At 53.5% G+C, this 25,842-nt stretch overlaps 1 protein-coding gene across 4 annotated transcripts in view; it reads right to left on the bottom strand.

Moving 5' to 3' along the window:
- The window catches only part of EPHB1 (EPH receptor B1), an 80,942-nt gene that overhangs the window by 33,748 nt on the left and 21,352 nt on the right, over positions 1 to 25,842 (bottom strand). For all 4 annotated transcript variants that reach the window (XR_007890153.1, XM_051625913.1, XM_051625914.1 and 1 more), the window contains exons 2-3: positions 19,337 to 19,401; positions 14,940 to 15,621 (exon numbers count right to left, since the gene is read on the bottom strand). Coding sequence is in view for 3 of the 4 variants with exons in the window: in XM_051625913.1 (XP_051481873.1) it covers positions 14,940 to 15,621; positions 19,337 to 19,401 (747 nt within the window). In the remaining variant the exon portion in view is untranslated. The remainder of the gene's footprint in view (positions 1 to 14,939; positions 15,622 to 19,336; positions 19,402 to 25,842) is intronic.

Here is a 25,842-nt window from a genome sequence, read left to right as displayed (position 1 = left end):
GAGGGGATCAGCCAGCGGCCGCTGCGGTGACTGGTGCCAGATGCTCCTCACCATCCCAGCCATGCCTCAGCTCATTCATCTGAGTCAACAAATGAAGGTGGACGAAGTTCTCAGCGATGATTTGAGGCCGTTTAACCTTCTTACACTCTTTAAAAACCACCCTGCAGGCTGCCACGGGCCCTTCCCTCTGCAGGGGTGCTCAGTTCTGCAAGAGGACAGGGCTGAGCTTGTTCCTGCCCCTCCAAGCCGGTGCAGGCACCACGGGCAGGGAGCTCAGCAGCTGTGGGAATAGCAGCCACAAATTAAATGCCATGACACAGCTCTCCTTGGGGATGTGATACAAGGAAAAGGGAGATTGATTTACCAGTAAACAGACAGCGGCGTCCAACCCCCCTACTCCTGGGCTTCCCCGGCCCCACCGGCGCTAGATGAACATTTACATCTCTGCTCTACATTAAAAGCAGAGCTGAGGGCTGGGGAGCAAGCCAAGAGATCCATCCTGTGCTGGCAATGAAAAATAATGTAAGGAGTAAGAGGACAAGCAGGGTGGGGGCAGTGCAGGGAGCTGGATGGCAGCGGGAAGCACCAGGGCTCCAGTGGCAGGGCTGGAAAGCTGAGGTCTGCTCCAGGCTTTGGAAGGTTGCTCCTGCCTGGTTGCTCCTGCCTGACCTCCAGCTCCCCCAGCCCCACCACTTCACCTGTTTTAAAAAAGCAGGGTGGTTTGTCACAGCTGGGTGCCTCATCTTAGCTGCCAGCTGTTGACCCCTCGAGGCCCACAGCATGCTTGGTTTGACGAGGGTGATGGAACCATCCTGAGCTTAGGGTGGTTGGCACTGTGAAAGTGAGCAATGCTCACCTCAGTGACACTGATGTGCTCGGGTCCCCCTGCCTCACATCACAGCAGGTGAACCAGTGCTGCTCATGCAGGGCATGAGCCAAAGAGGGGACCAACCAGGACCGGTCCCAGGTGACCAGGGACAATCCCAGCACTGCAACATCACCAGCAACGATCCTCCCATTGAGTGTGAAGACAACAGCTGGAGGAACAAGATTCAGGCTAGGATCCATGTCCCAAAACCACAAGGCCCAGAAGATGCTCTAATCCCACCCCAGGCATCAGGCCCAGATCAAGATTATCTCCCCAGCATGAGACTCCAGGAGCTGATGGAGACAGACTGGAAGCTGCAGAGAAGAGCCAATACTTTCATGGACTGCTTAACCCAGCACATCACGTTCACAACATCCACAGGAGCTGTCAAGCCACCTGTGGAGCAGGAGAGCAAGCTGCCACGAAAACTCATGGTGGGTCTCTAGAGCAGGCATGGAGGTGCTGGCAGGGTTAGAGACCCCTGAAAATGACCTGACTTTGCTTTGCAACTGGCAGAGTCTCCAGGGATTTCGGGATCAGACGATGTTGCTCCATAACACTGACCAGGCAAACGGGAGCGTGGTGGGCAGCGTTGCCCCTGGGCTCCCTAAGGCACAAAACTCTCCTGGCTAGGAAGCAAATGACTCCTGCTTCTAATAGGAACTAATTAAGCGCCTTTTCCTCCTCTGCCAGCTCACGCCACACAGTGTCCCCTCAATCTAGAGAGCATCAAGTGCTTATTAATTACATCTGAAGTGGTTCCTCATTAGTGCTGACACCGCAAAGGACGAGACACCCTGGGCTGGGGCTGGGAGAGCTTCAGCCACAGGGCCAGGCACTGTCTGCTGACACATGGCTTCCTTGAGTCCCTGCCATGGCACTGGAGGACATCCTGCCTTGGGTTGCACAGGGGTGGTAGGATACCCCATCATGGAGCAGGACCCACCCATCCCAGCAAAGCTGAGCCTCGGGGGCTGCAGTTTGGCAGACTGCTTGACAACCATACCCAGGAATGGATGATAGAATCCCACAATGGTTTGGGTTGGAAGGGACCTTCAAGATCATCCAGATCCAACCCCCTGCATGGGCAGGGACACCTCCCACCAGCCCAGGTTGCTCCAAGCCCCATCCAACCTGCCCTTCAACACTGCCAGGGATGGGGCAGCCACAGCTTCCCTGGGCAACCTGGGCCAGGCTCTCACCACCCTCCCAGCAAAGAATTTCTTCCTATTGTCTAATCTAAATCTTCTCTCTTCCAGTTTGAAACCATTTCCCCTCATCCTATCACTACACACCATTGTGAAAAGTCCCTCCCCAGCCTTCCTGGAGCCCCTTCAGGCACTGGAAGACTGCAATAAGGTTTCCCTGAGATGGATTCAGCACAGCAAGATGGATTTGGCACAGGAGGACATCCCAAACAAGGTAGAACTGCTCTCCCACAACCCTCATCCACCCCAAGAGCCCCATGCATGGAATTAATTAGAAAAGTAATTAAGAGAGCTCCCCTATGAATATTTATAATGGAGTGAGCCATGATTATTCCTCCTCAGAGGAAAGGCACCTCCTAACCCAGCTGCAGAGAGGAGAGGGAGAGCGCGGCGCCGACCTGGGACCGGAGCCACCGGCTGCTCCTGCCTTCACATCTGCTGGTCCAGTCCTGGTCCCTGGGAATCTGCCTCCCTCATCCCACACTCACTGTGCTTCCCTTCCACCTCCAGGGGTGGCATTTTCAGCTGCAAGCTGGATTCCCTGCAGTCGGGGACAATTTCCTGTGATTTCTACAGATGGGCATCACTGATTCCTGTTTTGTACCATTTCTCTCTCTACCCAACACAGAATCACAGAATTTTTTGAGTCGGAAGGGACCTTCAAGATCATCCAGATCCAACCCCCTGCATGGGCAGGGACACCTCCCACCAGCCCAGGCTGCTCCAAGCCCCATCCAACCTGCCCTTCAACACTGCCAGGGATGGAGCCTCCACAACATCTCTGGGCAGCCTGTTCCAGTGTCTCACCATCCTTAGACTGAAGAATTCACACCTGATCTCTGACCTAAATCTCCCTTCTTTCAGCTTAAAACCATTACCCCTTGTCCTCTCACTGCAAGCCCCTGTATAAAGCCCCTCCCCAGCTTTCCTGGAGCCCCTTCAGGCACTGGAAGGCCACTATGAGGTCCCCCCAGACCCTTCTCTTCTCCAGGCTGAACACCCCAACTCTCCCAGCCTGTCCTCATCAAAGAGCTGCTCCAGCCCTCGGATCATTCTCGTGGCCCTTCTCTGGACACGTTCCAACAGCTCCACATCTCTCCTGTGCTGGGGCCACCAGAGCTGGACACAGTGTTCTAGGTGAGGTCTCCCCAGGGCAGAGCAGAGGGGCAGAATCACCTCTCTGGGGCTGCTGGCCACACTCCTTTTGATCTGCACATTGGGGGCTCAGGTCCAGCTTTTGATCCACTAGGACCCCCAGGTCCTTTTCCACCCTATGCACTCAAACACTGGCCACTGCCATCAACTTGCCCTGCTCCTGCCCTCATCTCCTGGAGCCAGAAAATGTTTAAAAAGCCATTTCTGAAAGTTCTACCTGTCTCTCTTCAGGGAATGGACATCTCTCTGCTGGGACATCTCTGCACCAGGACAGCCCTGTGTCATCTGCCAATCCATGGAGAGTTGTTCCAGCATAGAGATGACCCAGCAGAGAGCTGTCTTGTGGAGAGTTGTTCCATGGAGAGTTGTTCCATGGAGAGTTGTCCTAGACCCCTCTCTTCCACACTCATCCACACTCTTCCTCTTCACTCCATTCCTATAATGTTCCCCCTCCAAATCGCTCACTTCCAAGCACCTTTCCCCAGCAAGCTGCTGAGTCCCCACCTTGCTACCTTCATCTCAACTTCTCAACAATCCCAAATGTAACAGCATGGGAAAGCACACAGCACCACGGATATTTCAACTTCCCTTCCCAAATCTTCTCTCTCCACATATGGCTGAGCTTAAAAGCTTCCTGACCCATCTCCAGCCAGCAGGAGAGCAGGTCCTGGAGCATCCCCACCCCTGGGCAGCTGAGCCTTGCTGCCACCAGGCACTGCTACAAAAGGAAAACCTTGGCAAAAAATCCTCTCTCGTGGCACTTGGTCTCCACTACCAGAGAGAAACAGGAAGCAAAAGCCAAACTAAGAGGCAGGCTCCTCGGGCAGCGCATGGCCACGGTGCTGGGGCAGAGGAGAGGGAACCCCAAGGATGATGAAACACTTGGGTGTCCTCCCAAGTCCCTCAGCCATTGCAGTTCTCCCCTAGCATCATGCTCACAGATGGAAAATTCAGCCAAGGCCAAATTTCCACCCTCTCCTTGGCACATGAGGCCAGATGCTCAGTCCCAGAGCAGCAGCCTGGCTGGTGGATCAACAGCAAATGGAGGAGGTGGAGATGATGTTCATCCCATGGTGAAGTGCTGGTGTTTTGGAGACCAGAGCCACCATAGCAGCCACTGGGGTCAAGTGGCACAAGCCAGCTGAGACCCCAGCCTGCAGGGAGCTCAAAGGAGGAGATCAAAGGAGAAGGCAAAGCAGACAACAGGTTACAGCAACTCGATGTGACTCAGCTCTAACATAACTACCAACACTGCTGGCTGGGAGGGTTGCTGGATGGAGCACAGAGCAGCTCAAAGCATTGCCCAGGCTAAAGCACAGGGGTGAAAAACCTATGGTAGCTCATCCTCTGCAGCTCCCTGACAAGCAAGGTGGAGCTGGAGCAGGTGGCATTCCAAAAGCTCCATGTCCAAGTGGAAACCAGTACTGGTGTGTTCCTCTCAAGGCTCCATAGTGGGACCAGTACTATTTAATATCTTGCTCCCTCAGCAAGTTTGGAACATCTCTGCTATGGAGAAAGGATGAGAGAGTTGGGGTTTTTAGCCTGGAGAAGTGAAGGCTCCATGGAAACCTTACTGTAGCCTTTCAGTAAATACAGGAGGCTTGTAAAAAAGATGGAGAGAGACTTTGTACCAAGGCCTGTAGTGACTGGACAAGGGAAACAGTTTTAAACCAAAGTAGGATAGGTTTAGCTTGGACATGAGGAAGAACTTGTTTATGGTGTGGGTGGTGAGACACTGGAAGAGCTTTGCCCAGAGAAGATGTGGATGGCCCATCATGGGAAGTCCTCGAGATCAAGCTGTCTGGGACTTTGAGGAACCTGGTCTAGTGAAACATGTCCCTGCCTCCAGCAGGGGGTTGGAGAGGAGGATCTTTGAAGGTCCCTTCCAGCCAAACAACTCTATCATTCTGTGATTCCCACACCAGCTCATCCCCATTCCACAGCAGGAAGGCAGGCAACCTGCTCAAAAGCTCCCAACTTCTCCCTGCCAAAATCCCCACCAGTGTCCCGCTCTGGTGTAGCAACAAGCAGACAAAAACCAGTAATCTCCTCCATCCTCAACATCTGTTACACCTAAGTCAAAGCCACCCAGGATTGCAGGGATTTGCTGTACACAGGCAGCTCTGGAAGCTTTTCTTAGCTGTGAAACATAATTTGCACCTTGGGCTCTCTAGGAATAAGTTGTCTTAAATAATAACAGATGATTAAGAGCTCATTAACAGATCAGATATGGAGGCAGGAGGTCTCTGATAGCTCCAGGTCTCACCTGGAGGTCTCACCCTGTCACCCTCATCCCAGCACGGCCAACCCTGCTCACTCGTCATGGTGAAATGGATCTAGGCAGAAGATGAGGGTCCCCAGCAGCCCCCAGAGAACATTTTTGTTATGCCCACAAATATTTCAGGCTTTCAAAGAGATTCCCTGTGTGGCACCAGAGCGAACCCCAGAACACCAAAGCAAACCCTGCTCCCCAGGAGGGCAGGTGGCTCCCTCTGTATCACAGAGGGGACACACATGCCAGAGTGGGTCAGCCTGGCCCAGAGCTACATCCAGGGCAGGTTTATCAAGCAACTGGCTTTAAGCACCTTCATGACATCACACCTGGATGCAGAGAGGTTGATGTATTAAAAAAATCAGATCAAAAATAAGTCAATACCAAGTCTCAACTCACAGGCAATTGACCCTCTGGGCTGCAGACCCAGCAGAAGAGAGCTGGTCGACCTGGAGCAGAAGTTCAATCCCTAACTCCCCTCAGATATCGGTTCCCCAGGACTCCTCTGCTTTTACAGACAAGTTCTGGACAGCAAAGCCCAGACACCAGCCCTGAGGCCACAGCCCCTGCCTCCAGCACAGCACACAGCCCCGTGCCCTGGGCTTTCCAACCTTCACCCCCAAAAAAGCCAGGAGAGGGTGAAGCTTTGCCCACGCGGACAAGAGCATCGTCCCAGAGAGCTGCTGGGATGTGATGGGTGGAAGGCAGCCTCAGCCAAGGGACACTCCCTGCACACGGGGACCTGCCACCAGCAGCTCAGCAAGGACCACGCAGGGTGTGGCCGTCCCGAGAACACCGAGGTGACCAGCTCCCACCCTCTGCCTGCAGCTCTCTCCTTCCTAAAAAACACTTTCATGGATAAATATCACCCAGTCAGGTGAGCCCTGGGCTTCACACCAGACCCAAGTGATGCAGTTCCACCCCACTAATGACATTTTCTCAGTTGCTGCTGGCTGGGTGAGGCTGCCCTGGGCAGGGGAACATCAATCCCCTCCTCCCGTGGGTTTGTCTATCTCCATTTGAGGTGTCCACAACTGAATATTCAGTCTGGGTTGATGATCCAGCAGACACAGGGGTTGGTTCCTTGGCCAGGAGCCTGCTGCAGATGGATGGGTTGGTTTTCCCAGGGCTCCTCCAGCCACAGCCCCCACTCCAGCGCCGATGCTCTGATGTAATCACCACACTCCTGCTCTCCAAGCATCCTCTGAGAGACAAGACACCGGGTATGACAAATGGCCACTTTCAGCACACTCAGAGGTAACACTCCATCCATCAGCCTCAGGGTGCAGAACAACCCGGGCAGTGGGCACAAGGGCTTTGCAGAAGGTGGGAAATTAAAACCTGACGCATCCGATTGATTTTCCTTTTCCCCGTCATTTTGGTGGGCTCCATCCTCCCTCTGCACGTCCCCCTGGTGCCTTGGCTGGCAGCTCCAACCTATGCAAAACTCCTCTGAGAGCCAGGGAAAAGCAGCAGGACCAGCCCATGGCTTTCTCCCAGCTTGCATTCACACCACCCATGACAACATCCCCAGCAAAGGCGTGTCCCTCCTGCAGAGCCTGACTGCAAACCCAGGCAGCAGCTCCCAAGCCCTGCCCTGCTGGGTTATTTTCATGGCTTGGGAGGGGAGCAAAAACTTAGTTTTGTAATTATTCTTACTAGCCAGCTGAAGGAAAAAAAAACACACAACAAAAGACACAGCCCCAAACAAACCTTCTCTCATTATTACTACGCTAGATTAAAAAACTCTTTTTAGTTATTATTACTGCTACTACCCAGCTAGAGTCATAAAAAGGAGGGGGTTTTATTATTATTACAAGCTAGCTGGAGTAGAAAAAAATCCTCTTTTTTATCCTTTTAGCAGCCAGCTGGGAATGATGCTGGCTCCTGAAGAGCTTGCCATGGGCTGTTGGGTGTAGCACAGCCCCCAACATGGGTGAGATTCCCAGCCCTTGCAAGCAACCAGCAGGAACTGGAGCTGGCTGGAGCCCTTCCCAACAAAGCTCTCTCGTGAGTTAAAAAAAAAAACCAAACTCAAAACACAACAAAACCCAAAGGAAAAAGTTACAGAAAGGCTTTAAAACTCGCCGGGCTGAGTCAGTGGGTTTGCCAGGTGCTGGCTGCTTGCAAACAAGGGTGGGAACAATGCGGGCGCCGGACACCGGCTGGATCCTGTGCCTTCTCAGGGCTCTCCCATTGTCCTGGAGAACAATTCCTGCTCCGGTGGGAGAGCAAAGGGCCTTCGCCACGGTGGCGACGGGCTGGGAGTGGGTGAGGTTAGGGAAAGGGAAAAGCAGGGCTGGGTTTTGCAGCAGGGATGCTCAGAGACTCCCTGTTCGCGGCAGCCCCTGCCAGCGCACCCCGAGATCCCCCCCAGACAGGTGGTTCCCCAAGGGCTCCAGCTGCTGTGGGAAGTTTCCAAGATGGACCAGGAAAAAAACCAAGGGGGTGGAAGCAGATTCGTGCCCTGATTTGTAAACAGGCTGGTGAAAAGACCCTTGGGGGGACAAAAAAACCAAACGGGGGTGGGGCGTTTCTACCTCTTTTAAGACTGGAATCAATTTAACACTCCAAAGGTCTCATTACAGAGGGAGGAAAATACATAAATGGCCCAGGGTACAATTTGAGGAAAGGAAAAAAAAAAGGATATGCAGGAAAATACAAGCCATACAGCACAGCCCAGGGGCTGTTCCCTAATCCGTGTGCTGCTACAGTCCAGCCCTGCTGAGCTCCCCCAGCCCCTGCTCACCCCTTCCCTGGGGCATTTTCCAGGTTTCTCCTTCATTTGTCCTTTGGAGGGTTCTGGATGGCAGGGATGACCCCAGGGTGGGAGGGCCAGGATTTGGGGGACAGAGCTGGCAAGGAGTGGCTATGGTGGCTGGAGCTCCCCACCAGCACCAACCATGGTCCTTCCCCATCCCTGCTCCACGGGAGAGAAAAGGGCCCGAATCCCCTGGAGGGACATTGTGGCTAATAATGTCTAATTAAGACTTCCATTAAAACCCATCACACTCATCAGAAAAAAAAGGTAACAAGGTTTTCCTGGACATTTTCCTTGCAAAATTACTGCGGGGGTTAATGGATGCCTTCATTAAGGAATAATTTAAGAAAAATCACACTTTTTTTTTTCTTTCTCTTCCCCCTTTTTTTTTTTTTGGAGTCACCGTGATTCAAACGAGGCTCCTCTGCTGTGATAAAACTGGGCTGGCTGTTCCACCCAGTGGTGGGAGCTGGGAGATCGCTGCCAGGAGAAGGCAAAGCCCCTGCAACAAAGGGCAGCATCCCTCTGTCCCTCTGGCTTCACCCCTGAATTCGGGAAGAGCTGGGAGAGCTGCTGTCTCCTGGGGGGAAAGCAGCTCGGGCTGACACAGAATGGGAGAGGGGGCAGGAAACTTGACACTGTGCAAAGAAAAAAAGAGCAAAAGGCTCATTTTTAAAGGTCGGAGGTTTGAAGCTGCTCCCCCTTGTCCTCTCCCTCCCTGCCCTTGTCCCAAGCCCCTCCCCAGCTTTCCTGGAGCCCCTTCAGGCACTGGAAGCTGCTCTAAGGTCTCCCTGGAGCCTTCTCTTCTCCAGGCTGAACACCCCAACTCTCCCAGCCTGGCTCCAGAGCAGAGCTGCTCCAGCCCTCCCATCATCTCTGTGGCCTCCTCTGGACTCTCTCCAGGAGCTCCACGTCCTTCTGACGTTGGGGGCTCCAGAACAAGAGCCAGCACTGCAGGTACCAGCAGAATTAGGGGACAAAAAGCCACCATCCTAAGAACCAAAAAAGGCATTTCTGCACCCCCGTGGTGCTTGGTGTGCTGCTCCCTACCCAGGCACCTCTGGCATCCTGGGCTGGATGCTCCTCAAGGGGCAGGGAACAGGGTCCCGTGTCCCTGCAACACAGCAAGGCAGCCCAGGGTGCAGGGGGCACCAGGAGGGAGCACCACAGGGTGGGGAAAAGGCAGGGAAAGGCACAGGGAAAGAGACCCAGAAGACCCTGCTCTCAGCACAAGCAACGACATGATCAGGTAAACTGGACATCTCCCTTATTTCAAGTGTTAGCAAATTATTCTCCTACTAATTACAAAACGTACATCATTATTATCTTTTTTTTAAAAAACCCCACACTTATCAATTCCATGCTCTGCTATTGTTCCCAGCCTTCTGTGATGGAGAAATAAAACAAATCAATAATTATCCCCAGGGCTGTTTGGTGGGAGGGGAGGATAACGGGGAATTCGGCCACTTGCTCCTTCACGTTCAACTGGTGGGAGTTGTCCCCCTGCTCTTTCCCAAATCCAGCCCTCCAGACACAAGGCAGAGGGAAGGACAAATGGAGGAAGGAGACAAAGAAACCATGAGGAGGGGTGCAAGGAACCCACACTGATCTTCAGCAAAGCTCAGCACAGGCTGGTGAGCTGAAGAAGGGCTGGGGGACCTGGACACCAATGGGCTGGGGAAGCCCCACTGCCTTGCAGGAAAAGCCAGGAATGCCAGGGAGCAAGGATGCTCTAGAGGCAGCTCCTGCACCCTGGGCATCACAGCCCAACTTTCTTCTTGTTTTGTAGTGCTGGATTTTTTACTTTTGCCACCCCTGCCAGCTCAGATTTCCAAGCCACACACACACAAGCAGGTCGGTTTGTTATCTCAAGCCATAGCAGGTTGGAAGCTCCTGACCCTGAACTTGGCAGGAGGGGCAAACAGAAGTGAGACCAGCCTGGGAAGCAGCAGGACTGCTCTCCTGCCCCACCTCCCTGGGTTTAGACACACAAAGTGAAAATTCAACACAAGGCTGCTTTAGATCCAGATTTTTCCCTTGGCTGGCTGCTTCTGAGTTACCTCCTGGTCCTGGGAAGCCCAGAGAAAGATCCAGCATGACTCCAGCAGACACAGTGTCCCATCCTCCAAGTCAAAAGGGATGAAAGCTGAGAGGCCCATGACTGCCACCCCTCTAGCTACCCTGCCATCATTAGGTTTCAGAGTCACACACCAGCAGAGAAAGGGGTTAATACCTTCCTTGAGAGAACAAGCAAAATCCACCCAGCATGCTCCTCCAAGGTCTCCAAGTGATTTCCCCAGCCTCCCAACAATCCCCACTCCCACTTCTCCTCCCACCTCCTCCCCAGCAGGATGATGCATTGCACCTTGACCACACAGGGAAGCCACAGAGCAAGGCTGAGGGACGGGGCAGAGCAAGATGAATGGATTTAATATCAACCCGAACGGAGCGTGGGCTCTGACACCAAATGAATTATTCATTTTGGATTCAATAACTGCCTCCATTTCGCATTGACCCACAGCTCCCACGGGGAGGAGGTGCTGCAAAGGGTGGGGCAGACAGCTCAGCAAGCTTCCCAGTCCAAGGTGCCATCACCCAGCTGAGAGCAATGTGGCTTCACACCCAGCCATGAGGTCTTGAGGCTCAAACCCCAACCAGCCCAGGATGGAAACAAATAAGGGGTAAACAACCAATCGAGAAGATCTCCCTCCCACCCACCTCCATCCTAGGGTCATGGCAGTGACAACCCCTCCTCACTCCGACCCTAAAATGTGATGATCATCTCTTTGGGGCTCAAAATCCATCCCCCCCGAGGATGGTGTTCTGCCTGTGCCTTCCACGGGTAGCTAAGTGCTGATAAAAGCTGGTATTAATGAATCCCTCAGTGGCCTCAAGCTCTGCTATCAGCACAAAACCACTCAGGTCTAATAGCCCCATGATAGACACAGCCCCTGTCCCCGGGGGGGGGTGGGAGAGATGAAAGAGCTGGGGGAGCTGAACAATTCAACCCAGGGTTGGCTTTTTTTCCCCCCCACTGCTGAAGAATGAAGCACATTTTCTCAGCCTTAAAATATCGAGGTGTTTTTTTGGTTGGGTTGGGTTTGGGTTTTTTTTTTTTTCTTTCCCTTGGTGACAATTCCCCCAGGCTTGTTAAGTGGCTCATCTCAGGCTGATGAAGGCTTTGAGCAGATGTCAGGAGCATGTGCCTCCCGGGAGCATCCCTGCCAGGAGAACCCAGCAGGGGAACGAGGCAGGGGGATATGACCCTGTACAATGACAAACAGAAAAACAACAAATGATTATTTCTAAACCTTGCCACGTGCCACCTCCTGCCTGCCAACCTTTGGGAAACAGGCCCAGGTCTTCCCTTGTGGTCTCTAAGGTCCACGGGGAAAAAAGGAGGAGCCTGAGGGCCAAAAGGGGCACCAAGAAGCCAGAATCCAACCCAAGGTCAGATCTGTACTCACACACAGTTGATTTTCCAACCCTCCTAACATAAGTCCTGGTTCTGCCTTTTAGGGCTGGTTTTAGTGAACCTCTAGGAGGGCCTGGCAGCTTTATGGGCTTTGTGTTCCTCACCAGCACTGAGTGGGACCTTCTAACGTGCAGGTCCCACTCACCAGCCCAGCCTCTCATCTCTCCCCCTGACAGAGGAACTGGGAAATACCCTTAAAGGACTGGGAGAGGGGAGGTATCAGAGCTCTGCCCTGGAGACAGCATCATACCAGCACCTGGCAGTGCCCACAGGACCATCAAAAAAGCATGACCCTTTAGCCACCTGCTTGGTCTGCACCCACAATGGACTCTGCTGCTTTTCAGGACTCCAAATGCTGCCAGCCAAGCCATGAGGACATTTCTACCCCCTCAGACCTACCAGGACCCTGAATTCTCCTCACAAAGGAGCTCAAATGCAAAGCCTTCTCCCACCACACATGCAAAGCTCTGGCTGGAAGCTCCACAGAGCCCACTCCTGATGCCACGAAGAGTTTCTTTTGTCATTGGTGCTGCCACTGGGGAGGGGGAGCATGGATGGAGATGGACATTGTGGCACAAAAAACTCAGTGACTTCCTTGCACGCAAGGGCTTTGTTTGGCCCAGCTGTGATGGCACGAAAACTTCACAACCATCGTGGGGTTTGCATGAGAAAAGGAAACCAAAAAAGCCACAGAGACGGGTCCAACAATCACCCTGAGCACTGCCAGGCTGTCCCCTGCCACCCTGCCCAAAGCTGTGAGTGCTGGGTGGGTGCAGCACACTCCTTCCAGGGCCCCAGAGGCACTCAAGACCTCAGCCTCCTCTACCACCCCAGGATAGAAAGGTCAAGACCACCAAAACCTGGGACAGGTTTTCCACAGCCCTTGTTTTCCCACATTTCTGGCAAAAATGACACGATTTCCCAGTCCCAGTCTTCAGCTGAAATTAGCATTTATTTTTGCACGATAAGAAAATGTCATTTTGCCACAAAACCATGTGCACTTTCTATTTGTTTACTCAACAGCAGAGGAACATCTCGCCAGGGTTTGTGGAGAGCTCTCCCACCCATGGAGCACTGCAGCTCCTCGTGGGAACAGGACATCTCCTGGTGGGAACAAAACCATGCTCAGTGTCAACTGGAACACTCAAGAGGATTCCCACCTGCAAGGCTGCTCAATGTGGAAGTGCATGGACTCAGGTGGCATCCCAGTTTTTGGAGGCCTGGCACAGGAAGGCATCGCTTGGACAGGCAGGAAAAGGGTTTTTCACAGAGAAAAACTTGACAAGCTCCCAGGTTTAAAGCGAGCAAACAAGTTTTCTCCATAGCTTGAATCCCAACTTTGACATTTTCATGTATCTGGAGCTACAGGTGGAGAAGAAACACTGTGGTGGCCACACCAAGGAGCATCACAGCCAAGCCTGGTGCTACATCTGCTGGCACCTGCACCAAAAGAGGTCCCAGCCAGACCTCCTCCTGTCACCTCCTTCCCCAAAACCAGCCCTAAAGCACTGACACCTGCCTTAGACCTTCTTCTTCTCAGAATCATAAAATAGTGAAGGTTGGAAGGGACCTTAAAGATCATCAGGTTCCAACCTCCCTGCTATGAGCAGGGACACCTCCCACCAGACCAGGCTGCACAAGCCTCATCCAACCTGCCCTTGGATACCTCCAGGGAGGGGACATCCACAACCTCCCTGGGCAACCAGGGCCTTACTACCCTGATGGTGAAGAACATTTTTCAACCTAAATCTCCCCTCTTTCAGTTTAGAACCATCACCCCTTGTCCTGTCACTGCCCTCTCAGGTGAAAACTTCCCAACCCTTCCTTCACCTGGTGGTGCCTATCTTTTTGGAAAACACCAGTGAACTGGGATTAACTTCTCATGCAAAACCCCCTCTCCTCTTCCAACAGCAGACAAAAACCAGCACCTTAATTTGGGAGAGGAGAAGGAAAGGGCAGCAAGTCAAGATAACAGCAAAAAAACAAAACGACAAAACCACCAAATAATTCTCCAGTGGTACTGGGGAAACATTCATCAGAACAGCAAGAGGAGATGAAAAGCATCATTTCCATATTTATGACCTGGTGCTGTGGAGGACTCCAGCTGGCAGCGTGGCTGGGGGAACCCAAAAAACCAGCAGCAAAAAATGCCAATTAATGCAGAGGATCAGAGCAGCTTCGCCGCAGCCGGGCCCGGCGGCCGCTCCGCTCCCGCAGCTGCCCAGGGAAATAACGAGGCGGATGAAAGCGGCTCCGCCGGCCGGCGCGGCTCTTTGAAGGCACCAGATCACAGAGGTGGCTTCCAGGGGTGGCTGTGCCCGTGTCCTGGCCATGCTGATCACAGATTCTGGCCACCACCGAGAAGCCACGGGCTGAGGCTGCTCCCGAATCCCTGCCCGCTCACCGGAGCAAAACCGCTTCAGGGCAGATCACAGAATCCCAGAATCACCAAGGCTGGAAAAGACCTCTGGGATCATCAGCCCATGACCTGACACCACCACATCTCCAACCCATGGCACCAAGTGCCACCTCCAGCCTTTCCTTGAGCACCTCCAGGGATGGTGCCTCCACCACTTCCCTGGGCAGCCCATCCCAATGTCTGATCACCCTTTCCATGAGGAAGTGCTTCCTGATACCCAACCTAAACCTCCCCTGGAGCAGCTTCAGGCCAGGCCCTCTTGTCCTGTCACCCAGAAGAGCCCGACTCCACCTGACCACAACCTCCCTTCAGGTGGTTGAAGAGAGTGAGAAGGTCCCCCTGAGTCTTCTCCAGGCTAAACAACCCCAGCTGCCTCAGCCCATACCTGTAAGACTTTCCCTCTGGCCCCTTCACCAGCCTCGTTGTCTCCTCTGGACCTGCTCCAGCACCTCAAGGTCCTTCTTGCAGTGAGGGGCCCAGAGCTGCACCCAGGACTCAAGGTGAGGCCTCACCAGTGCTGAGCACAGGGGGAGAATTACATCCCTACTCCCGCTGGCCACACCATTCCTGACACAAGCCAGGATGCCACTGGCCTTCAGGGCCACCTGGGCACAGTGCTGGCTCGTGTCCAACCCGTTGTCAACCAGGACTCCCAAATAAACAGCACAGAGCCAATTTCACCACAGACAACACCCCGAACACCTTGTCTGGGGAGAAAAAATATTGTGAAGCCAAGCTTAAAAAGCAAGAGAAGTGCCTGGGTACCAAAGCCAACCCTTACCTTTGCAGGCCACGTTGTTCTCGGGCTCGTAACCAGCCTTGCAGGTGCAGCGGCCGATGGGCACCATCCACTCCCCGTCCCCGTTGCAGTACAGCTTGATGGGCACGTCCACCTCCTCAGCGTTGGGGATGCAGGTGCCGCGGGCAGTCACCAGGGAGGTGCTCTCTGCTCCTGTCATCGTCTCCGGGAAGATGGCAAAGTTCTGCACCACGCTAGGGCACTTCTTGAAGAAGACCCTGACAGAGAGCAGAGACATGCAAGCCCCGTAGTCCTGGAAAGCCAGGTAAAAACCATTGCGGGTCAGAGGCCCGAAACTTCTCACTTCTGTGTTCACCTTCATCAACCTGCCCCCAAAGTCCACCTGGGAGAAGCTCTCGTCAGCAGCAATGGTGTCCACTTTGAGGTAGGGTGCCTCTGTCCAGAAGGTGGACTTCTTGGTGGCAATGACAGAGTCTGTCTCGTAGTAGTAGAGGTTGAAGGTCTCCTTGCAGGAGCCGGGGACGTTGGGGAGGCTGCTGCAGTCCCGCACGGTGAAGCGCATCTCGGTGTAGATGCGGTGAGCTCCACGCCGGTTGATGAAGGTGGTGAGGAGCCAGTTGTTCTGGTTGGGCTCGAAGACGTTGCACACCTGGTAGGTACGGATGGTGTTGAGGTTTTCGTCGTAGCCACTGACTTCTTCCCACTGCAGAAAGGAGAAGGGAGAGGTGATGAGAGGGCAGCGGAGGTGGTGGCCCACGAGCCACGGAGGTGCCGCTCACCCCGCACAGGGCAGGGCTGCAGGAAGAATCCCAAAGGGTGCACACAATGTGGGACACGTGCAGAAACACCAGCTGGGCCAGCACCAGAAGAAACCCTCACCCTCACATCCCTGCACACCTCTCCCCATTGCTCCCAGCTGACTCTAACACACCTTCTCCACACGGGCAACCACCTTTGCTGCCCCGAGAAGACACAAAAATGGGTTGGGAAGATGGTCCAGGCACCCGGCGGAAGGAGGGAGGGAGAGCAGCACGTGAGGCTACAGCTTCTTCAAGCCCAAGGCAGCACGTGGGCTGGAGAACAAGCCTGACCCCAGGCTCCCAGCACAACGGGATCATTTCCCTGGCAAAGAAAACTAACTAAATAAAACATCGACGCTGCAGAGAGAGAGAGAATATAGATTTGCAATTCGATTTATAGAAGGGCATTAATATAATCCAGGCTACAATTTCAATTAAGGGACAGCGGCAAACTGTGAATAGTCTATGATGGCATTAGAGTCCTACAGACAGATTTACAACCTCATAATCCATTCATTTTAACTAATCCATGTTTACAGTCTCCTCGCAGCAGCATTACTCATACGGCAATCTTGAAGCAGCACTCGGAAGAACATCATGCATCATTCCCACAGGAATGCTACGGCAGCGCGTTCCCGCTTCCACGGGCAGCCTCACAGCACGTGGGTGATGCCAACCTGCCCCCTGACACGGGGGCTTCCCCCGAGCTGCTGGCCCATGACCAACCCTGCAACCCTACAGATTTTACCCTCTTCCATTTCCCACCAGAAACCGAGGTTCCCCGCCTGCTCCCCCAGGGCCCTCCGCACGCTGCCAGCACCTGCAGCAGAACGGTTGCTCCAGGGTCCCACCTGAGCTGAAGCAAAGATCACAGCTCAGGTTTGTTCACTGCTTAAGCAACGTCACCAAACCAGCCACAAAAACTCATGGAGGGCGATGCAGATGCTCCCGTGGGCATCCTTGGGTTGAGTGCTCCTGGAAGTGTGCACTGAACAGCAGCAGGTCCCCGTGGCTGGAAGGACCCACAGTGCCAGCAGCTGCTGCCACCGAGACATTAACAGCAACAAATGCCTCATTTTGACAAGATCCCACTAAATAATTCACAGGGAGCTGCCGATTAAGACAATGTTCTTCTCCGTCTCTGCTGAGATTTAAAGTACGTGCATCGGGGAGAGCAGAAGGAGAGCCCATGTCCTGGGGACCACAGCCTGGCATCCATGTGCTGCCATCAACACCAAGAGCCCCAGGACACATCTGTGAGTTGGGGCAAAGACTCACCCTTGGAGCTCAGCCTGTCCCAGGGTAATGCCACCACCCACAGGGACACCAAGCCTGCACAGAGTCCATGTCAACAGCAACCCTGGGGTCAGGAGAGGTGGCTCATCACCTCCAGGGCCAAGAGAGAAGCCTGGGAGAAGGAGCCCAAGCCCTGGCAACAGCCATGAGCCCATCTCCCATCCTCCTCTTCCCTCCCTCCTGCCCCAAGGGGCAGGAAGGTCCCATTTACAGATGGCTGCTGCTCTTCTCCCTCTTGTTTCTTTGCTTCCCTCTCTGGTTCTTCTCCTCTCCATTTGTTCCTGCAATGCCATGGATGGTGCTGAGCCCCAGAGCAAAGCTGCCCATGCACCTGCATTTGTTTTTGAGGATGGCAGGGAGAGGGAAAGATTTTGTTTCTTAACCCAACTTGCAGCAGTCTGGGCTGAAAAAGAAACAGCACAGCCCTAAGGTGGCTGCTGTTGGGAACCAGGACAAAAAAAAACAAGAAAAGACCAACCAAGTTTGGGTCTTCATTGAGTCCAGCACAAATAGAAAACCCCATGTGTCTCTCAGAGCTCCATGCCAGGCTGCTTGGATGGGTCAGGGTCTGCAATCCCTCCCTGGCACCCACTCTCTGGACAAGCCTCACCTCGTTGTTGCCATTACCACTGGACAAGCCAAGAACCAGCACAAATGTGCCCTCAAGTACTTGTGAACTATTAAAGAGGACAAATTTTACAAGCCAATGCAGTAACTGGGCAGCTTAGAAGGTCTACTGCATGCCTGGAGCAAGTGGAAGACTTTGCTTATTTCCAGCTGGCATCTACCTATTCCAAACCTGCCCTGGCTGGAACAGGATGTCCACGGGCTGGGGTTCATTCCAAGAGCCCCAAATACACCATCAGATGCTCTGTATCCACCCAACAAAGTAGCTGGTACTATGGAAAAAAGCCCAGTCCACAAGCAAGGGGACTTCCCAGGGAACATCAGGCTCTCCCAGCCTCCAAGACTGACCTTATGTCTTTCAATTAAAGTTGCAGAATTGTTTCGGTTGGAAAAGACCTTTAGGATCATCAAGCCCAACCATTAACCCAGCCCTGCCAAGGCCACCACTGCCCCACGTCCCTCAGCACCACATCTACATGGCTTTGAAATCTCTCCAGGGATGGGGACTCCACCCCTGCCCTGGGCAGCCTGGGCCAGGGCCTGACAGCCCTTTTGGGGAAGACGTTGTTCCTAAAATCCAATCTAATCCTCCCCTGGCACAACTTGAGACCATTTCCTCTTGTTCTGTTCCTTAGGAGAAGAGACCAACTCCCCCTGGCTCCAACCTCCTCTCAGGCAGCTGCAGAGCCAGCAGGTCTCCCCTCAGCCTCCTTTGCTCCAGGCTGGACACTCCCAGCTCCCTCAGCTGCTCCTCATCAGACTTGTGCTCCATCCCCTTCCCCAGCTCCCTTGCCCTTCTCTGGACACACTCCAGCTGGGTTCAGTTTTTGGACCCTTACTACAAGAAGGACATGGATTCGAGGTGCAGCCTCACCAGTGCCCAGAACAGGGGGTACAATCACTGTCCTAGTCCTGCTGGCTACACTCGTGCTGATACAGGCCAGGACACTGTTGGCTTCTTGGCCACCTGGGCACACACTGGCTCCTATTCAGCCAGATTCCAAATATACTTTGTGGAAGATCAAATATACACTCCTGCAAAGGAGAAGACTCATCAGTAACTCCATGAGGACCAAGAGACCCTAGGGATGGACCCAGCTGCTGCACCTGACCAGCCTGTCCCACCACGATGTCCATCCATCACCTCACATCCCCTCCCACTGCCACTCCTCTCCTCCCCAGCGCCATCTCCTTCTCTGCCAGGGGAATGTGAGTCAGGTTATTTTATGCTTCCATTCCTCAAAGGCTCATATGATATAAAAAAGATGTTTTAAGTGCCTCAGGGTGTTTTGTTCCTCATTACTTCATAAAAGTGACATTAATAGCCAGGGAAGAGCACTGCCGAGTGCAATTACGGATGATGTTCCAGGTATGAAAGCTGTTTGGAGCCTGCTAATGTTTCCTCATTACAAGCCTCTTGGTACAGGAGAAGGAAGGCACGAGCAGGGGGATGGAGAGGAGCGAGGGGGCTGGACCCTTCACCTGGAAGGAGAACAGGCAAGGGAGGAAAGAGCCTAAAGATGGAGGAAAACTCCACCTTTGCCGAGACCCCAGGATCAGTTCAGGAAAGGGATGCTCAGCCCTGGCACTGCTGCTCCTGTGTGACTTCCCCAGCTCCCCCCCACCTGCGTCTCAAGAGAAACAGCAGGAACCCCAGGAGATGGTGCCAGGGTCAGCTGGCCAAGTGGCACTTACCCCCGAAGGAGGGTTGGCAGTCCAGCCCAGCTCGGCCGTCGCCGTCCGTGTATCCATCAAAGTTTCTGAGGAAATACAAGAAAACAAAAGCCAAGTGGTTACTCCCCAAGTTTTCGATGACGTTGTGAGCAAAGAGCCACAGAAAAACATTTAGCTGCTTTCATGGAGCATGTGGATCTACCTCAGATGCCCAACACAGGCAATGAACCAAGGGCAGCTTCACTAGAGAGCAAACACTGCAGGACAAGTCTCTTGGCAAAGAGTCACCAGCCCATGCTGCCATCTCTGACCCTTCCAAGCCTAGGGAAGGAAACCAGCTTTATCAACTAAAACTAATTAAAAAAATGAAGAAGGATCCTGCATTTTGGTGAGACACTGGCCCAGGCTGCCCAGGGAAATACCTCATCCCTGGCAGTGCTGAAGGGCAGGTTGGATGGGGCTTGGAGCAGCCTGGGCTGGTGGGAGGTGTCCCTGCCCATGCAGGGGGTTGGATCTGGATGGTCTTGAAGATCCCTTCCAAACCAAACCACTCTATGATTCTATGATTTTATGGAGTGTAAATTCCATAAAGCAGGGAGTTTGAAGAGGCTGGAGCAAAGCCTCTCCTGGCAGGCAGAGCCCACCCTCTCCCCCAGCACTGCTGGACAGGCTTTTGAGCAGGTCCCATCTGATGTTCTTGCAGCTACTCACTTCATCCCCCCATGCCCAACATTCCCTTTTACCCACCACGTCTGTTTGGTGCTCCGAGTTGTCCTTCCACCCAGTTACCATTTGTCAGAGTGACTTCAAACAAACAAACAAACAAACTCAAAAGCCCTTGTTGGGCTGATGTCCCTCTGCTGATGGGAGGATTGGGCGGAAAATATTTACAAGCTGTAACGCAGCTGACACTTCCCTACTTATGTTCTTAAAGATACAACAAACAACAACAAAAAAAACCCAACAAAACAAAACAACAGTGAGAGCCACAACATATAGAAACAGATGGGGAAAATCCTCCAGGTTGTATTTATTTGTTTGCAGCAAGCAGACACGCAGATTAATTTCCTCGGTTCCTGTGTCTCCAGCAAATGGGAGGAGGCAAAGTGCCGGCTGGCAGAGCTGAGCATCCCCCTCCTCCCCTTTCCCCCTGCTCCCAGGTACTCCCAGCTCTGCGGCGCCAGGAAAACGGGTGGAAGCAGAGAAAGAAAGGTCAGGAAATCCAAATCAGCCCAGGAATACGAACTGCTGCCGGCCTGCTGCTTTTAATCTCTCCACGCCTGCTCCAGCCATCGCAAGCGGGAAACGAGATTCCCATTAATCTTCCCACCCCTCCCTTTTGGTGGCTGCTCCGGGATGGGAAGCTGGAAAAGCGTGACCAGGAGCTCCCCACCCTGCCTCTGGTGATAAACACTCCTTCTCCCAAAATCCCTGCCAGAGCTGCCAACCCAGCCTGGCTACCAGAGAGACAAGTGGGGCTGCAGAGGCAGAGGGAGCGAGGCAAACCCTCCAAGGTGCAGCAGAAAGGTCCCTCAGTTGCTGGCAAAGCTTCTGCAGCCCCAACAAGGTCCCAGGATGATGCTGTGGGCACTGCCAGGGGCTTCAAAGCCCCCAGCCCATCCATGCTTTGCATGGTGCTTTACACTGTGCCAGCCCATTTCTGCCCACAATGCCCTCCCTGAGACCATAGAATCACGCAATGGTTTGGGTTGGAAAGGACGTTAAAGATTATTTTGTTCCAACCCCCCTGCATGGGCAGGGACACCTCCCACCAGCCCAGGTTGCTCCAAGCTCCATCCAACCTGCCCTTCAACACTGCCAGGGATGGGGCAGCCACAGCTTCCCTGGGCAACCTGGGCCAGGCTCTCACCACCCTCACACTCCAGAATTCCCTCCTCATGTCTCACCTCAATCTCCCTCTTCCAGTTTCCATCCATCCCCCCTTGTCCTCTCCCTCCCTGCCCTTGTCCCAAGCCCCTCCCCAGCTTTCCTGGAGCCCCTTCAGGCACTGGAAGGTGCTCTAAGGTCTCCCTGGAGCCTTCTCTTCTCTAGGCTGAACAACCCTAACATTTCACCACCAGTCCATACAGGGAACAGTTAAGTGTGGTGGCCTTCCTGCCACAACAGCACATCTCTGTCTGCAGCTTCAGCCCCTTTGTGGTTGGGAGAAGCCAGCTAAAAACCAGACATCCCACCTGTAATTCCTCCAGCTCCAGACCTCCAGCATGTTTCTGCTCCCTCCACCTTCCCTCCAACCTCCCCTTCCTCTGCAAACAGCCCTGTGCCTCGTTAGTGGTCATTAATCCTCACTGCAGCCCTCCAAACCAGCAGGCAGATGTGCCTGCCCATAAACCGACATGAAGGTGGAAGCAAAAGGCTGATCAAACATCCCCCAGTCCCAGCTCCTGGTGGCCTGCATGGGAAGGGATGCTCCTCAAACCCCAAAAACCCTCAGTATTTTCCCCACAGCCAATGGGGCATCCTTGGAATGTGTCCAGAGGAGGCCATGGAGATGATGGGAGGACTGGAGCAGCTCTGCTCTGGAGCCAGGCTGGGAGAGTTGGGGTGTTCAGCCTGGAGAAGAGAAGGCTCCAGGGAGACCTTAGAGCACCTTCCAGTGCCTGAAGGGGCTCCAGGAAAGCTGGGGAGGGGCTTGGGACAAAGGCAGGGAGGGAGAGGACAAGGGGGATGGATGAAAACTGGAAGAGGGGAGACTGAGGTGAGACATGAGGAGGAAATTCTTTGTTGTGAGGGTGGTGAGAGCCTGGCCCAGGTTGCCCAGGGAAGCTGTGGCTGCCCCATCCCTGGCAGTGTTGAAGGGCAGGTTGGATGGGGCTTGGAGCAGCCTGGGCTGGTGGGAGGTGTCCCTGCCCATGCAGGGGGTTGGATCTGGATGGTCTTTCAGTTCCCTTCCAACCCAAACCATTCTGTGCTTCTGTGATTCTTGTGCCACACAGGGGAAACTGAGGCAGCAGAGGCCAGGGGGACGCAGGGAGCACGGCTGGGCTGGGATCCAGACCTGGCTCACTCTCCTCTGCAGTAAATATGGACACGCTCCCTTACAGGAAACTTCAGTTCCAGGAACCCTCTTGCCAAGTGTTTATCCAGAAGGATTTTCACTCCACCTCCCGCCCTGTTCCACACACTTCCAGCTTCCTTCCCCAGGTGGGGTTTTCTCAGTGGGGCAATGACAGCAGAAAGTACTTTAGATAAAGCTCAGCTGTGGCACGTGAGGAGCAGCTCTGCTCCAAGGTGACATCCACCAGGATCCCTCCCAAAACCTCACCCTTCCTATTCTGTTCCTCCCCAAAGGCCTCTGCATAAATTGACGTGAAAGTGGAAGCAAAAGGCCGAGCAAACATCACCCAGTCCCACCTCCTGGCGTTCCTGGCTCCTTTCCATGTTTTGGAAAGAAAGCAGGAGGGCACAGCAGCAAAACCACCAGGGCACACAGCAGCTCCCGAAGCTGGAGACTTCAAAACAACTAAATAAACAGAGAAGCAAGTGAATAAATTGGCAAACAAAACAAAACAAACCACCACACAGAGAAGCTTTCACTCTGGAGGTTTCCAGAGTCCTAAGGGACTACGTGGCCTCTGGCCAGGGAGGTGACACTCACAGAGTTTCCACTGCAGCTGCATCTTTAAAGGCTTAATTTAATTACATCTATTTTTTAAACTTCCACCTTTTTTCCCCTTAGCAAAGAATCAAAGCAAGAAAAATTCTGTATACAAAAGAGTGAGAATGTGTGAATACCAGATATTTGAAATGAAAGGCCAGGTTGGATGGGGCTTGGAGCAACCTGGGCTGGTGGGAGGTGTCCCTCCCCATTCAGGGGCTTGGATCTAGATGATCTTGAAGGTCTCTTCCAACCCAAACCAGCCTGTGATTCTAAGATAAGTTGCACTTCAGCAGCTCCATGTTTCTAAAGCATTTTGCAAAGGAAGAGACAAAGAGGGCTCAGAGCCCCTGCTAAAAAGCTCGATCCTTTGCAGACCATCTCCTGCCCTGAAACCCAAGGACACTGCCATATACAAGAAGACCCATAACCTGGCAAAATAGTTTGGTGGTTTATTTTGGTGGGTTTTGGTTGTTGGTTTTGTTTGGTTTGGTTTTTTAATAAAATAATATGAACTGGTTCAATCCCCCCTTTCAGCTCACATTCCCACTGAACTCTCCCAAACCCAGTGACTCCAGAGGTACTGGCACCAGAAGGGCTCAGCTGAGCTACTTCCCATTGACCTCTGCTACTTCCTCTTGGAGGAAATCTTGGATTTTACTTCATTTTCAGGGAGTAGGAGGGATGTTGTGACCCTGGGGGAGACGCTATTCACGGCCCAGGGAACTGGTGGCTCACCCCTCCATCTCTGGGCTGCAAAACACTGCTGCTGATGGGACACATGGAGATTGTCCCCCAGCCATCCATCCCTTAGGAGGAGGGTCAGGCAGTAAAACTCCTTTGCTCTGCCTGCTAATGAGGGGATTGCCATGGACCAGTGGAGAAGCCACATGGACACCTCACATCTCTCCTCCCACGTTCCTCAGTTCCTGCTCCCAGGACCTGTCCTTGTTATTTGGCACTGGGTGTTAACACCCAGTGGGCATTAACTGGTGTGGGGGGGGGTCCTGCTGGGAGAGGTGTGCTCATTCCCTCAGCCCGGGCAGGGTGGGAATCAGTGCAGGGGGACATCATCTCCCCATGCCTCCTACATCCAGCACAGCATTGCTGGGAGAACCACATCCACCAGCATCACCCAGTGCCCGTTCCACCACCATGCCAGTGAGGGCTCAGTGCCCCACAGGCAGGAGCCACCTCCAGCAGCTCCTTCTACACCTGACGGTGATGTCCCAGGAGATGCTCTGCCCAGGAGGGTGCTCAGCAGGCTCCCTTGGGGGAACCTGTGGGACCTGAGCATCCCTGGAAGGCAGCTGACGAGGCTGTAATGGCTGAAGTCCTCGTTAGGGAGAAGACGAGCTCTGCTACGGCGCGCTGAGCTCTCTTAGAGTGAAGAATCTTCAGCTGTATACAGTAGATTTTCTTTAATGGACACATTACTTTAAACTAAGCCTTCGCCATCTGTTCCAGTCCCTAATTATCAATACAAAAACAAACGTCTACTCACAATTACACTCGTAACGAGTAAAGATGCCAGCAATTAGGATGCAGCAGCATCCCCGGCACCGAGCGGCACATCCATCTGTGGTGGCACTCGTGCCATCCAGGCGGGAGCACTCGCTGCTGGCCCCGGGAAAAGGGGTGTCAGGTGTGCCCAGGGAAGAGAAGGTGGGATAAGCTGTGTCCGAGGAGGAAAGGGGAGGTGGCAGCATCCAAGCCACAGGGGGAAATAAGGGGTTTTTACGGGAGGAGAGTCACCAGGTGCGGAGCGGGGCAGCGCAGCACCCAGCACTTCACTCCACACGGGCTGATGCCAACCATCCTTCCCAGTGGGATTTCAGCCTCTTCCAGAAAAACCTTCCTGAGCTATCCAGAATGAAGTGGAACTTATTTCCTGGAATCCCCAGCCACATGTCAGACCACCCCGACATAGAGGGCACCACAAGAAGGTGTGACTTCCCCCTGGCCAGGAGGCCAACCCAACTCAACCATGTTTTGACAGTGTCACGTGGAAAGAAAGAGACACAACGACAAATTTTCTGCTCAGGGAGGGCACAGGGAAACTTCTATGAGTGCTGCACTCCTCAATAGATGCCTTGGGGACACTGTCCCCCTCCCCAGGCAAGCAGCAGCTCCTGCAAGAAGATCACAGCAGGCATCAGCCTGAGGCACTTGAAAGCAAATGCTTGGGCATCTGCAAAGAGACGCAGGCATGGCTAAGACAACCAACATGAGAAGGACAGAAATTAAGCAAAGTAAGGAGAGAGGAGGCTTGATAACAACAGATGGGTAGAGAGAGATTTGGAAAGGATGCCAGCTGCTGGAAATAAGCCCCCCAAGATGCTTGGGGAGTAGAGAGGTGCGTGTCAAGAGCTGAGCCTTGGGAGGGAGAGCAGAGACGGGCAGACAGCCGTGGAGTGAGGGGCAGGGCACACGGGGCTTGGGTCCAGAGGGACAGAGGATGCTCTCTGGGTGGGATCATCAGAGATTTGTCCTTGCAGAACACAAAGTGAGCCTGAGCAAGTGCTGATGGGGTCTGTGCACAGTCCAGTCCCAGGGCAAGTCCCCAGGACAGGCCCAGCCCCAAAGCAGGACTTCCTGAAGGGGAACAACAGCAGGACTTTTTTCCATAAGCAAAGCACTGAATTTCCCCCTCTATCTCATTCTCATAAATGCCAAGCCTGCTTTCTATCCCCTCTCTCTCTCCCAAGAGCTTCAGCAAACTCAGCCCAAGGCAACCGCACAGCTTGGGAAGCTTCTGTCCAAGTTTGGTGACATTACCAGAGAAAGGGAACAATAGAGAAACGGAGCCAAGAGGCTTTATTACAAAGCCGAGCGCTAAATAACATTAACTGCTCTGATGCCACGAGCTCTGCCTTCCTGCAGTCATCAAGACTTCACACCAAGCCAA

This window comes from Apus apus, chromosome 8, assembly GCF_020740795.1.
Source record: "Apus apus isolate bApuApu2 chromosome 8, bApuApu2.pri.cur, whole genome shotgun sequence".
In the NCBI taxonomy this organism is placed as follows: domain Eukaryota; kingdom Metazoa; phylum Chordata; class Aves; order Apodiformes; family Apodidae; genus Apus; species Apus apus.
This window is presented reverse-complemented; position numbering and strand designations above follow the sequence as displayed.